At 39.2% G+C, this 12,494-nt stretch overlaps 1 protein-coding gene across 2 annotated transcripts in view; it reads right to left on the reverse strand.

The window, feature by feature from the left end:
- Positions 1 to 12,494, reverse strand: part of LOC124595466 (GTPase-activating protein) — a 136,420-nt gene that overhangs the window by 113,604 nt on the left and 10,322 nt on the right. For both annotated transcript variants that reach the window (XM_047134218.1, XM_047134219.1), the window contains exon 4: positions 1,605 to 1,687. In XM_047134218.1, coding sequence (XP_046990174.1) covers positions 1,605 to 1,687 — 83 coding nt within the window. The remainder of the gene's footprint in view (positions 1 to 1,604; positions 1,688 to 12,494) is intronic.

Consider the following 12,494-nt stretch of genomic DNA (forward strand, 5'->3'; position numbering starts at 1 on the left):
AGTATGCGGACGGGCATTTTCGTGCAACAGCACAACACCTTTTGACAGCAATCCTCGGCATTTGCTGCGAATTGCAGGCTTTAGCCTGGTAGTAAGCATCTCACTGTAACGTACACTGTTTACTGCTGTGCCCTTTTCCCCACAATGTTCCAATACTGGACCTTGTGCGTCCCAAAAAACCATAATCACCAGTTTTCCTGCAGATGGTTGAGTCTTCAACTTTTCTTTCACGGCAAATACGGATGTTTCGATTCCATACTCTGCTATTTACTCTCTGACTCGATGGATTCATGTTTTGTCACCAGTAATGATCCTGTCTTAGAAGTTGTTCTCTGTGTTACCACAGCAATCCAAATGTTTTTTGCAGATGTCCAAGCGCGTTTGTATATGCAATTGTGTGAGTTGTTTTGGGACTCATCTTGCAAAAACTTTATGAAACCCAAGTCTGTTGTGGATGATGTTGAAGGCAGAACCGTGACTAATTTCCAGAAGATGTGCCACTTCGTCAACAGTTAATCATCTGTCTAAGAGAATCATTTCATTTTTGGCGGTAAACGGTTTTCCAGCTCCTTCATCATGCATAACACTTGTGCGACAGTTTTGGAATTTTTCAATCCGTTCGTAGACACCCCAGTGTGGCAAAACACTGTTGCCCTGTTGTACCGAAAGTCTTCAATGAATTTCGGCCCCTAATACACCTACTGACCACAAAAGACTGATCCCTGAACATTGCTCTTCTTTGGTGCAAATAGACAGCGGTGCAGCCACGATTAACCGTGTGGCGGCATTAACGAAACTAACCTAGCAACTTGAAAACTGCAAACATATATAACAACAAATAAACAAAGCATTGCACATCAATGTAAAAAGACCTTATACCAAAATAAACAAAAATATAACTAAACTGTGGATAATAATTGACTTACCCTTGTAGAATGGGGGAGAAAAGAAATTTGTGGTATAACTTGACTAAAAGAAGGGACTGGTTGATAGGACACATTCTGAGACATCAAGGTATCAGTTTAGTATTGGAGGGAAGTGGGAGGAGCAGTAAAAATTATGGAGGGAGACCAACAGAGGAATACAGTAAGCAGGTTCAAATGGATGTAGGCTGCAGTAGTTATTCGCAAATAATGAGGCTTGCACAGGATAGAATAGCATGGAGAGCTGTATCAAACCAGTCTCTGGACTGAAGAAAACATCAACAACAACAACCTCATACACATACTACAAAACTTCTTTTGCAGATGAAGTTGACTTACATAAATGGAAAGTGTATATCAACATAATAAAAAGTGTATTTTAACAATTTCAATACCATTTAAAAGCCAGACCATGAAATTATATGCTTGAGCTTGTAAAAATGAATCTCAATGTAAAAAAAAATGAATAAATAACTAAATAAATAAAAAATAAAAAATGGAGAGAGAGAGAGAGAGAGAGAGAGAGAGAGAGAGAGAGAGAGAGATACTTTACAACAGCTTATCAGCCATTTGGAACATACTGGTAAGTCAGTAATAAATTTCAGATTATCTTAAACATAGTACAGAAATTTACTACCGGAGGCTCTAAAAATAAGCCACTTGTGCTAGATAATCACGTACCTCACAACTGCTCTACTGTTCTGCTGCTCATTATCAACTGATTTTATAACAGGTTCAATTTTAACTTCTATATGTGTTTTACCCTGAAAAAGATATGCTTTTTGTACACATTAAAATGAAAATAAAAGTTTTATTTATTAATGATTAAAGTGAACTTGTTTTCCTCTTGGTTATAGAGCATAAATTCTGAAAGTAACAATGTAGACATTCATACTAATGACTGCCAGTGAACAATTTCTACAGTAATACAAATTAGTAAATGATTTTCAGGGAATCCATGAAAGATACAATTTGTTACACAGTACTGAAAGACACGAGACAAATTTGTTAAAATACAAACAATATTTTTTGGGTGCAAAACAGCTGAGGTCATTACAGTTAAAACCCATTTTGGCAGCTGTGAAACAGCATAGCGATGCGCGTGTCATATAAACAATGACATACAAAATACATAATGTGGAGATAAAGTGACTTAGCGTACTGTGCTTCTACAGTAAGTTTTTATCAAATATTTTCTCTCTTTAAGCACTTTTTATAATGCTGCACTAGTTTCTTCAAGTTTTCTTCATAAGAGTACAAAAATAAGCCAACTGGTCCCAGAACATGAAAGCAAGATTCATCTCAAGGTTCAATTATAAGCCCTCTTCTGTATTTATTGTATACTTGGACACTTAAAAACTTTGTTATGTCAAAAATCATAAAGGCTGAATAACAATAAAAAAATTAAATTATGTAATTTTTATTTGTTTGTAGGTGTATGTCTACAGCCTGGTACACACTGAAGTCCCTACCTTACATTACCATAGCACACGGAAAGTAGCACCGAAACAATATGGTGCAGCCCACAGAGAAAGTAGAGTATTCTGTGCTAATAGGTTTTCTGTATTTGAATGGCAACAATGCTGCAATAACCCACCAATCATATGACACATTGGTTAGATGCTGCAAGCATTTCTAATGTGGTCAAATAACTCTGAAAGATAATGAACGAAATGATCATTTCCTGTGAAGAAACAAGAGTCACATGAGAACTGGAAGCAATGGTGCTCTGTGAGTGGCTTGTCACAATCATGGCCATAGTGGAAAATCAGTCATGTATTGCTTTTCAACATCTTGTACGAGATTTTGAACATTACTAAGGTTGCTGCCTAGTTGGTATCACAAATGCTCACAACCCTTCAAAAAGCCTGCTGAAGTGAAGCAGAAGCAGAAGCAGAAGAAATGCTGGGACTGGGTTCAGTCAATCCAGATGACTCCTTTAGACATCTAATCGCTACAGATACCTGCTGAGTGTATCACTATAGCTCTGAGATACAGAATCAAAGCAAGCAGTGGAAACATGTGGATTCACCACTGAAAAAAAAAAAAAAAAATACCCAAGAATCACTGTGAAAGATGATACTAAATGTATATTGGGGCTACCATAGTGTGGTGCTAACAGTGTTCTCATACAGACTATCACAGGAGCATAGCACCAAAATCTCCTGATGAGCTTAGGGGAGGCTGTTGAGACCAAGTGTTATGGAATGGGAGGCTGTCCCAGGGGTCTTTTAGCTTCATAACAAAGTCCCAGTTCATTCTGGAAAGAACACAGTAACACAAATTGCATGGCAACCATACATAGAATGACAAAGTGATTTTCAGGATGGATCGTTTTCTCAACAGTCAAGATGCAGACTTCCACAAAGGATATTTTTGTCAAGTCAACCTCTGTTTTGGAAAATTGTGAAGCATTGAAGGATGAATATGTAGAGGACTATCACCATAACCGAGTTTCATGGTCGCAGCTTGATTTTATCATGCGAGTTAAATATTTTTTACTACTCCTCGTATATCTCCATGTGGTAACTGAACCAGCTGGTAATGGCAGTACTGATTGTCTCATCATCAAACTGTTGCCAACCAACTCAATGTTTCAAGTGCAAGAAGGCTAACACTTAAGTACTGGGAATGAGGTCAGTGCAGTAAAATGGGTGACAGAAAAGTTTCCAACGGAAGTGCTGAATCTTATGCTTTGTACAACCGGCAGTGCATCCACATGTGTTTTTGAGGAGATGGACTTTCCAGAACGAAAGTTTTCTGTGCTATCATTTTGGATGACATCTGGTGTGTGGTAGACAATGTAATGTAAGACATTAATTTTAACTGTTGACCAACTTTCCCTGAAACCAACCAAAATAATGCCCTTTTCATCCCAAAAATGGTAACCATCATTTTTCAACTTTAATAAGAAGAGTGCTTGATTTTTTTAGTTTCTGGCAAAGCTAAATGGTGCCATTGTACTTGTGTAAAACATCCACATCTTGTCACTTTTAACAATATTAGAAAACAAATAATCTCCATCTTGTTGACAGTGGTCTAGAACACCTCGTTTACTTGACATTCTTTGGTGTTTGTGTTGGCCAGTGCATATTTCCAGTGCCCACCTTGCACACAATTTGTGATATCGGGGCCCTTCTGTCACAATATCTGTAAGTAGCGTGCTTCTAATAGGAAGAAAATCACCACCCATAACACCAACTACCAACTAGATTGCAATTGCTGGTCCACTTGTTGCAAAACTTCATTGGTTTGGATACTGGATCTGCCACTAAGCACTTCATCATACACATTTGCACAACCACTTTTAGTCTCTGCAACATTGTCTGGGCTTTCCTGCTCTTATTATTATAGGCACATAAGCTAAGCACAACTCCAGATAAGTTTTTGGCAATTGTAGATCATTTAGCACACAAAAATCAAGTAACAGCATACACTTCACAATTGGTGGGAGTAAAAATTTTCACAGGCAGTTATCTGTTTTCAACAGCAGCCAGGTGACTACTGAATTACAACAATGACTTCTGTGGCCTCATAAATAGTCAATGGGTGGTGCTCCACATGTGCAACTTTGTTATGAGCACCAAATATTTAAAACTAGATAAAATGTCCTTACTTTTTAAATGTATGATTTTTCCATATTGTCAACTGTCAATTTGAGAGATTAATGCAACACTTATGGTCTAGATGCAAGCAAATTATATCTTCCCACATATTTTAAGAAAAATAGGTGCAAAAGGGAAGGCAGTAAACAAAATAATTACTTGTGGGACAATGTTTACAGGAATAGTAAAGTTGTGACAGGAGCCAGCAAAGTGTCTAAGACCTGGTAAGGTCAGGCATTCTGCCATAATTCCGAAACTGAGCCCTATCAGGAAGGAAAAAAAAAGAGGTTCAAAAGATAAGCCCAGAGTCTTAAACACCATGCCTACTCACTCAGTGATGCCAATGAGTTATCTCCAAACAACACTGAAGGAAATCCCATCATTTTTATCATAACAAAGCCTTACCTTTGTGTCACAATAATTTAATGGACTTTCAACAAATTAGGGGGTAGGAGAGGTGCTTCGATGCATCTGAATACCCCTTATCCTGCCTAGCAAACTCTGCTGGCCTACCTAGTTGTCACTCCACATATGTTGTTGCTACACCCAGCACCAATGGAACCACATGGAGGAATGCTATCATGGGACACTTGAAACAAAACTATCCCCTCTATGTATAACACACCAAATTCCAAGAGAAATCTTCTAACTTCTGCCTCAGGATGTGACAGATATATAGCTGCTGCAAGACCAGTTTAGATGGTTTCCATGAGAAATTATTAATTGACTAACAGAAAGAATCAAATGTCACACGAGAATGTAATGTCAGTGCTCATACCGCAGTCATAACAACTAAAAAGCTGTAAAAGGAAGGGGTAGCACAAGAAAACAAAAAAAGACAAGCAGCAAGCATGCATGCATGCGCGTGCCCGCCCACACACACACACACACACACACACACACACACACACACACACACACAGAAGTAGCGAATGAGAGGATAGCAGGCTGAACATGTATTTCATTGGAATTTCTGATACAATTTCAAGGTATGCAACAAATCTTCAAAATAATTTTAAAAAACAACTGTTATCAATCTGCAGCAGCTACTACAGACGTGTAGAAAACGGTCACTTTAGTGACTTCACTTAGAAGTGAAGTCTCAAGGTGAAAAATAAACAGACCCACAGGCTGTGCCACACGATCAGTTAAATGCCAGGGCAAGATAGGAGGGGTAACCTATATACAGCAAACTAACAGTATTAATACGCCACATTTCTGGAACTTTATTGTCATGACTAGGCCATTATATTGTAATAACAGCCTAGTCATTACAAGAGGGAGAGGGTAGGAAGGAGGCTATTCATGGACTATATGGCTTGTCAATGGTTGGTGTCTGTCAGTGCTTGGCTTTCCGTGGGCATACACTGACATTTCCTATTTACCCATTTGTTTAGGCTATTGCACCAATGTCCAGTGAGGCTTCTGCCCCGCGACCACTTGTGCCCTGCTGGACTGCGAAAGCTGACAACCATGACATCACAAGTTTGCAGTCATCCTCTCTCAATGCTGCTTAATAATTTCAACTGCCTTTCTTATTTTGTGTTGGCATGTTTGCTAGTACATGAGCTCCCTGCAATGTGATAAGTTGTCAACAATCACAGGGGTTTCCCACTATTGGTGACCTAATGGCACGTAGCATTATTGCTCTGCCACCCGTGTGCTGACTGACCTCATTTTGTCCAGTCAATGAAAACAAAACAATGTTGATTTGGGAGAAAAAACTTGTGTAGTTGCAAGTTTTTGTACAGCAGGGGGAAGAAGTTTCATGAACAACTTACTGAAAATTCTGACGAACAGGGCCTGTCTGTTGGGGTGAGTGGGGGTAATTAAAGGTAACTTTTTTATGTTTTTTCCTGAATAACTAAAAAATTGTGAATCCTAGCAAAAATGTTTACCAGTACAAAATAAACTACATTAAATTTCCCACAAAAATGTTCCTGTTCATTTTTCTTCGGAACTAATAGTTTCTGTGTTGCAGGGGATGGAAAATCACAGATTATTAAAAATATTGGTTTAATGGTATAAATATTAATGTTAATATTTAAATAAAGTGGGTTAAAAACAAATATTAAATGTGTGTACTACATGTAAGTTCAATAGAACCTTATTAAGGGATAAATTGTGTTTTTATCTGGGGGTGTAATTGGACTGAGGGGGCAAGATGTGTGTGTGGTAGAAGCACGAGGGAATGCAGGTCACCTGATTGTGTTTATGCACTTACCTCCAACATAGGTCTGCAAACTGAAGGTTGAGCAGGTGATGTCTCACTTTATCTACCCCATCGCATCACAGGAAGAACTAATGAGCATTTCACAAGGTTGACCTGCCCATCACAGTGCATCTTATGAATTACTGGCGACAAAGTGTGCAGACATGCACAGGAGAGAGGAAGGGACAGAACAAGTTGGAAGGGGGGAGATGTGTGTGTATTTCCCACAGAATGCTATAACACTACATGAGATGCAGATGATGTTGTTGTTGTATTCTTCAGTCCAGAGACTGGTTTGATGCAGCTCTCCATGCTACTCTATCCTGCGCAAGCTGCCTCATCTCCCAGTACCTACTGCAACCTAAATCCTTCTGAATCTGCTTAGTTATTCATCTCTTGGTCTCCCTCTACAATTTTTACCCTCCACACTGCCCTCCAATGCTAAATTGGTGATCCCTCGATGCCTCAGCACATGTCCTACCAACTGGTCCCTTCTTCTAATCAAGATGTGCCACAAATTTCTCTTCTCCATAATTCTATTCAATACCTCCTCATTAGTTATGTGATCTACCCATCTAATCTTCAGCATTCTTCTGTAGCACCACATTTCAAAAGCTTCTATTCTCTTCTTGTCCAAACTATTTATCGTCCATGTTTCACTTCCATACATGGCCACACTCCATACAAATACTTTCAGAAACGACTTCCTGACACTTAAATCTATACTCAATGTTAACAAATTTCTCTTCTTCAGAAAAGCTTTCCTTGCCATTGCCAGTCTACATTTTATATCCTCCCTACTTTGACCATTATCATGAGTTATCAATAATACCAACCCATGAAACAATTATGGACAGAATCTAAGTAAATCTCTTCACACTATTCTACACCATTAGAGGGGAAACTGATTCTTGGTTATCCTGTGTGGCACCTTTAGTGTTGTTCTGGGAAAAAACTTCCCCCACCACAAGCAGTATTCACTTTTCAGTTTATAAACAGAAGCTCCCCAGCATTTTCTATCCAATTCTCATATGTGAGGAGACAAAATAACTTCACTGTGCTTGTAATTATACAGGTTGTATATAAAGTCCGGGAACACTTTCAATTATTTACTGCACAAGAGCCAAACACTGTATAGGTATTATACATATGTCATTTTGAAGAGAAACCCTGAAAGTTTATTTTTTTTTTTTCATGTATACTGCGACAGTGTTGTTTGGTAATTTGTTGATAGCTCTAGTCGCAAATATGGCAAGTTCAGGTGAGGAGTGGGCTTTCTGTGTGTTGGAGTTCGACAAAAACAAGCGCGCTACAGCAGTTCAACAGATGTTTAGAAGCAAGTACGGTAAGAAGTCACCAACAAGGAAGGCCGTTTACCAATAGCACAACAAATTCATTACGATGGGTTGCATGTGCCCGGCAAAGAGAAGCAAACATCCCAGTGCGAGTGAAGTGAATGTGGAGTGCGTAAGACAGACATTCACAAGGAGTCCAAAGAAATTTGTGCATTGTGCATACCACGAACTCGAAATGGCTCCAATGACAGTGCGGAAAGTCCTGTGACAGAAGCTATGTATGAAACCATTCATATTGGAGCTAATGTAGAAGCTCAATGACGATGACAGAGACAAGCATTTTGAGTTTTGTTCGTAATTGCAACAACTGAATGAGGATGGGGATGGCATTGCTGATCGCTTAATTTTTAGCGACGAAGCCACTTTTCACACTAATGGGAAAGTGAACAGGCATAATTGTTGAATCTGGGGTACAAAGTATCCACACGAATGCATTGAATTTGAGCGTGATTCCCCAAAAGTAAATGTTTTTTGTGCCTTGTCACGTCAAAAACTGTACGGGCCATTCTTCTTCGCCGAGAGCACTCTCACTGGATATTCCTACTTGGATATGTTGTAGCAATGGTTGATGCCACAAATGGAATCGGTCTCTCCTTTGATTTTTCAGCAGGATGGGGCTCCACCCCATTTTCACTGTGAAGCTCATGGGTACCTGAACACGGAGCTGCCGCATCAGTGGATCAGCCGTGCTACAGAAAGGGACAGCTGTTCCATGAAATAGTCTCCCTGATCACCAGATCTAACTTCGTGTGACTTGTTCCTGTGGGGACACATTAAAGATCTGGGGTACGTACCACCTCTACCACATGATGTAGCAGAGCTCCGGGAGAGAATACAAGAAGCAACTGCCACAGTCGAAGATGCCATGCTTGGACGGGTACGACAAGAATTTGATTACCATATTGACGTCTGTCGAGCCACTCATGCTTTGCATATCACATGTCTGTAAAAAAACTTTCAGAGTTTCTCTTCAAAATGCAATATGTATGACATCTGTACAATGTTTAGTTCTTGTGCAATAAATAATTGAAAGTGTTTCCAGACTTTATGTACACCCTGTATATTATGGAGTTATTTTCAGTTCATTAAGCACATACTTATTTGGAGTCACTGAGCGAGCTGTTACGAAAAACAGCTCAACAGCTGGAGCTGTTAACTGTATGATGCACTAAAGCTCCTGCCCAGGGTGTATATATGGAAAAGGAAAATGATTCCCATATTTACATTTTTTCCCCACATGATAATACACTCTATCGCACCAGGGGGCAGAGACTTTTTTCACTTTAAGTGGCAATACAATTTTCCTTGGAGTTGTAAAATTCGCAGATCCTTTGAATGGTAAAGGTATTGTATACCGGCATAGAAACTCCCGGCGCTTTAGGAAATGAGACCGACCAAAAACCAATGTGTTTTGGAAAGATCTTTGATGTGCAGTAGCACGCACATTTTCATGTTATGGAAATAAATTACAAGTTCCACCAATTACAGCCTGGTAACATTCAAAAGTACTGATATTGTGATTGTGATCTGCTTTTGTAAAAGCCCATGACAGCAGATACTGAGAGCATAGGACTTGTGATGTAGTCAGCCAATAACATCACTGTTCAGCCGTGTGAAAACACAAATAGGAAAAGCTGATTGTTTAAATTAATATACATTCAATATATCTACATGCTTTCACCAACGATGCTAGTCATCAAAATTTTATTGCTGTTTTTCCTGAGGGTGTGTTTAGACAGGATGCTAAGAGCACAGCTTAAATTGTAGCAGATGAATATTTTTGACAAGCACAATTATAAATTTCACTGCTATGTACCAAACATTTTGTGGGTTACCTGGCTGAATAAATGTTCTGATGAGCACTTTCTATGGAAAAGTCAATTCTGTGCAAAATTGCTCACTAATTCACCCCACACTTTTTTTAAAAAAAATCATAATTATACATTTTACCATCATTATTGCATAATACCTTGAAGCTTGGTCTTTTTTAATGTGTTACCCTTTAAGATATTTTAAACACACACATGCTGGTAAGTTTGAATAATGGCATAAATGGCTGATCTTCTTGGCTCGAAATTTTCCTAAGCTGTTGGTCCTCAAAGATTTAATTTTTAAATGACAGTCAAATGCTCCACAATTTAAGAAATTAGTTGCACATTCTCACATGTAACGTAATTCTTCTTGGACAAAAGGATATTTTCTTTGAAATAATGCTTCTCAAACAACCAATCGCAATAATTTTCCACAACCTGTTATAAATGTAAACAGTTGTGACATCACACTCATCAAAAGCAGTTTGCTGTTATGAAGTATTGGACAGTCTTCATCCTATAGCCATTGACACATTTCGCTGTTGGCAGACACTTGTGCATGCAGTTGTTTTGTTGTAAATGGCGCATTTTCTTTGCAACTAAAATTTTATTTTGCAGTTATTTTCTTATTTATATTTTCTTGTTGCAGTATTATTCTGCAGTAGCGGGCCAAAGTATCAGTTCCTACAAGTCAAAATTACAAAAATTTAACTGGAAACAAAAACAATGAAAAATTCCCAGATTTTTCCCAGATGACAAAATTCCCGTGTTTTTTCCACATTTTCTTGGGCATATACACACTGCTGTCCCAAGTGTAAGATACTGTCAATATGTATTAAACGCTCTCAATTTCACTGTCTCCCCGATTGCTATCTGGAATAATTTTCACAGCCCGAGGAGTATCAAATGCATCACCCAGCCTCACCTCTTATTCTAAAAGGCCCAGAGGCTTGATCTGTCTGCCTCTGGAACAGAGGCAGATCATCTAGGTGCTATAGAACTTCCGGTACTTCGACATAAGTCAAGCAATGAATTACAACAGATTACTGTTCTAGACTTGAATACAATCAGTCCATCAGACATATTTACACCCATCTTGGAAGAAATACTGTGGATGTGTGGGAAGTGACTCCACTCAGTGCAACCTACTTTACAAGCAGTCTACCAGTTCCACAATCAATGGTGAGATAAGTGTGACTACAACGCAAATGGCTTTACAATACGCTGTCAATGGGAGACAGCAGCAGGGTGCCACATTTGTCAACCCACTCCCTTTTCCACCGACACTACACAGGTCACTGACAACATAAAACTTACAAATTGAGCACTTCTCAGCCACTGTTAACAGGAACTATTTGACATAAAAGCTCACATAACTACTGAAAATAAGCATTCATTTTATAAACTGAAAATAGCTTCACTATGTATACAGAGGTGACAAAGGTCATGGAATAGTGATATTCACATATATAGATGACGGCAGCATCACACAAAGGGAATTGACAGACTTTGAATGCAGAATGATATTTGGAGCTAGATGCTAGGGACATTCTATTTCGGGAATTGTTAGGGAGTTAAATATTACACCAATAAAAAGTGTCAAAAGTGTACTGAGAATACAAAAATTCAAGCATCACCTCTCAGCACAGATAATGCATTGGCTGACAGCCTTCACTTAACAATTGAAAGCAGTGGCATTTGCGTAAAGTTTGTCAGTGCTAACAAACAAGCAACACTGCTTGAAATAACTATAGAATTCAATGTGGGATGTATGACAAACGTATCTATTAGGACAGTGTAGTGAAATTTGGTTTTAATGGGCTATGGCGGCAGACGGCCAATGCAAGTGCCTCTGCTAACAACATGACATGCCTGCAGCGCCTCTCAGGGGCTCGTGACCATATTGGTTGGACCCTGGAGGACTGGAAAGCCATGGTCTGGTCACACGAATCCCAATTTCAGATTGTACGACCTGATGGTAGGGTTTGAATGTGACACTGACCCCATGAAGCTATGGACCCCAGTTGTCAACAAGACACTGTGCAAGCTGTTGGTGGGTCTATAATGGTGTGGGCTGTGTTTATATGGAATGGACTGGGTCCTCTGATCCAACTGTACTGATCATTGACTGGAAATGGTTATGTTTGAGTACTTGGAGACTGTCTACAGCCATTCATGGACTTCATGTTCTCAAACAATCGTGGAATTTTTATGGATGACAATGTGATGTGTCAACGGGCCCCAGTTGTTCTCAATGAGCACATGAGCAGATCACACCTGGTATCTGTGATTTTGTGCCTTTATGCCCATCATCAACATACTTCACCTGGTGGGAAAAATACTACAAGCATTTACAAGGAGTGGCAATGGGCTCTCCCATTGCTGGGGAATTCTTTTTAGAAGCTTTTGATAAAACACCACCACCTCATGCACCCTATGGCCCCGTCGTTTTCTGTTGTATGTAGATGACACATGCCTTACCTGGTCACACAGAAAAGTGCAGCTGGGAAACATACTTGAGTATTCAATAGCCTGCATAAGAACGTACAGTTCATGCGTGAAACCAAAAATAACAGTGTGGTACCATT

The sequence above is a fragment of the Schistocerca americana genome, chromosome 2 (genome assembly GCF_021461395.2).
Source record: "Schistocerca americana isolate TAMUIC-IGC-003095 chromosome 2, iqSchAmer2.1, whole genome shotgun sequence".
Classification (NCBI taxonomy): Eukaryota; Metazoa; Arthropoda; class Insecta; order Orthoptera; family Acrididae; genus Schistocerca; species Schistocerca americana.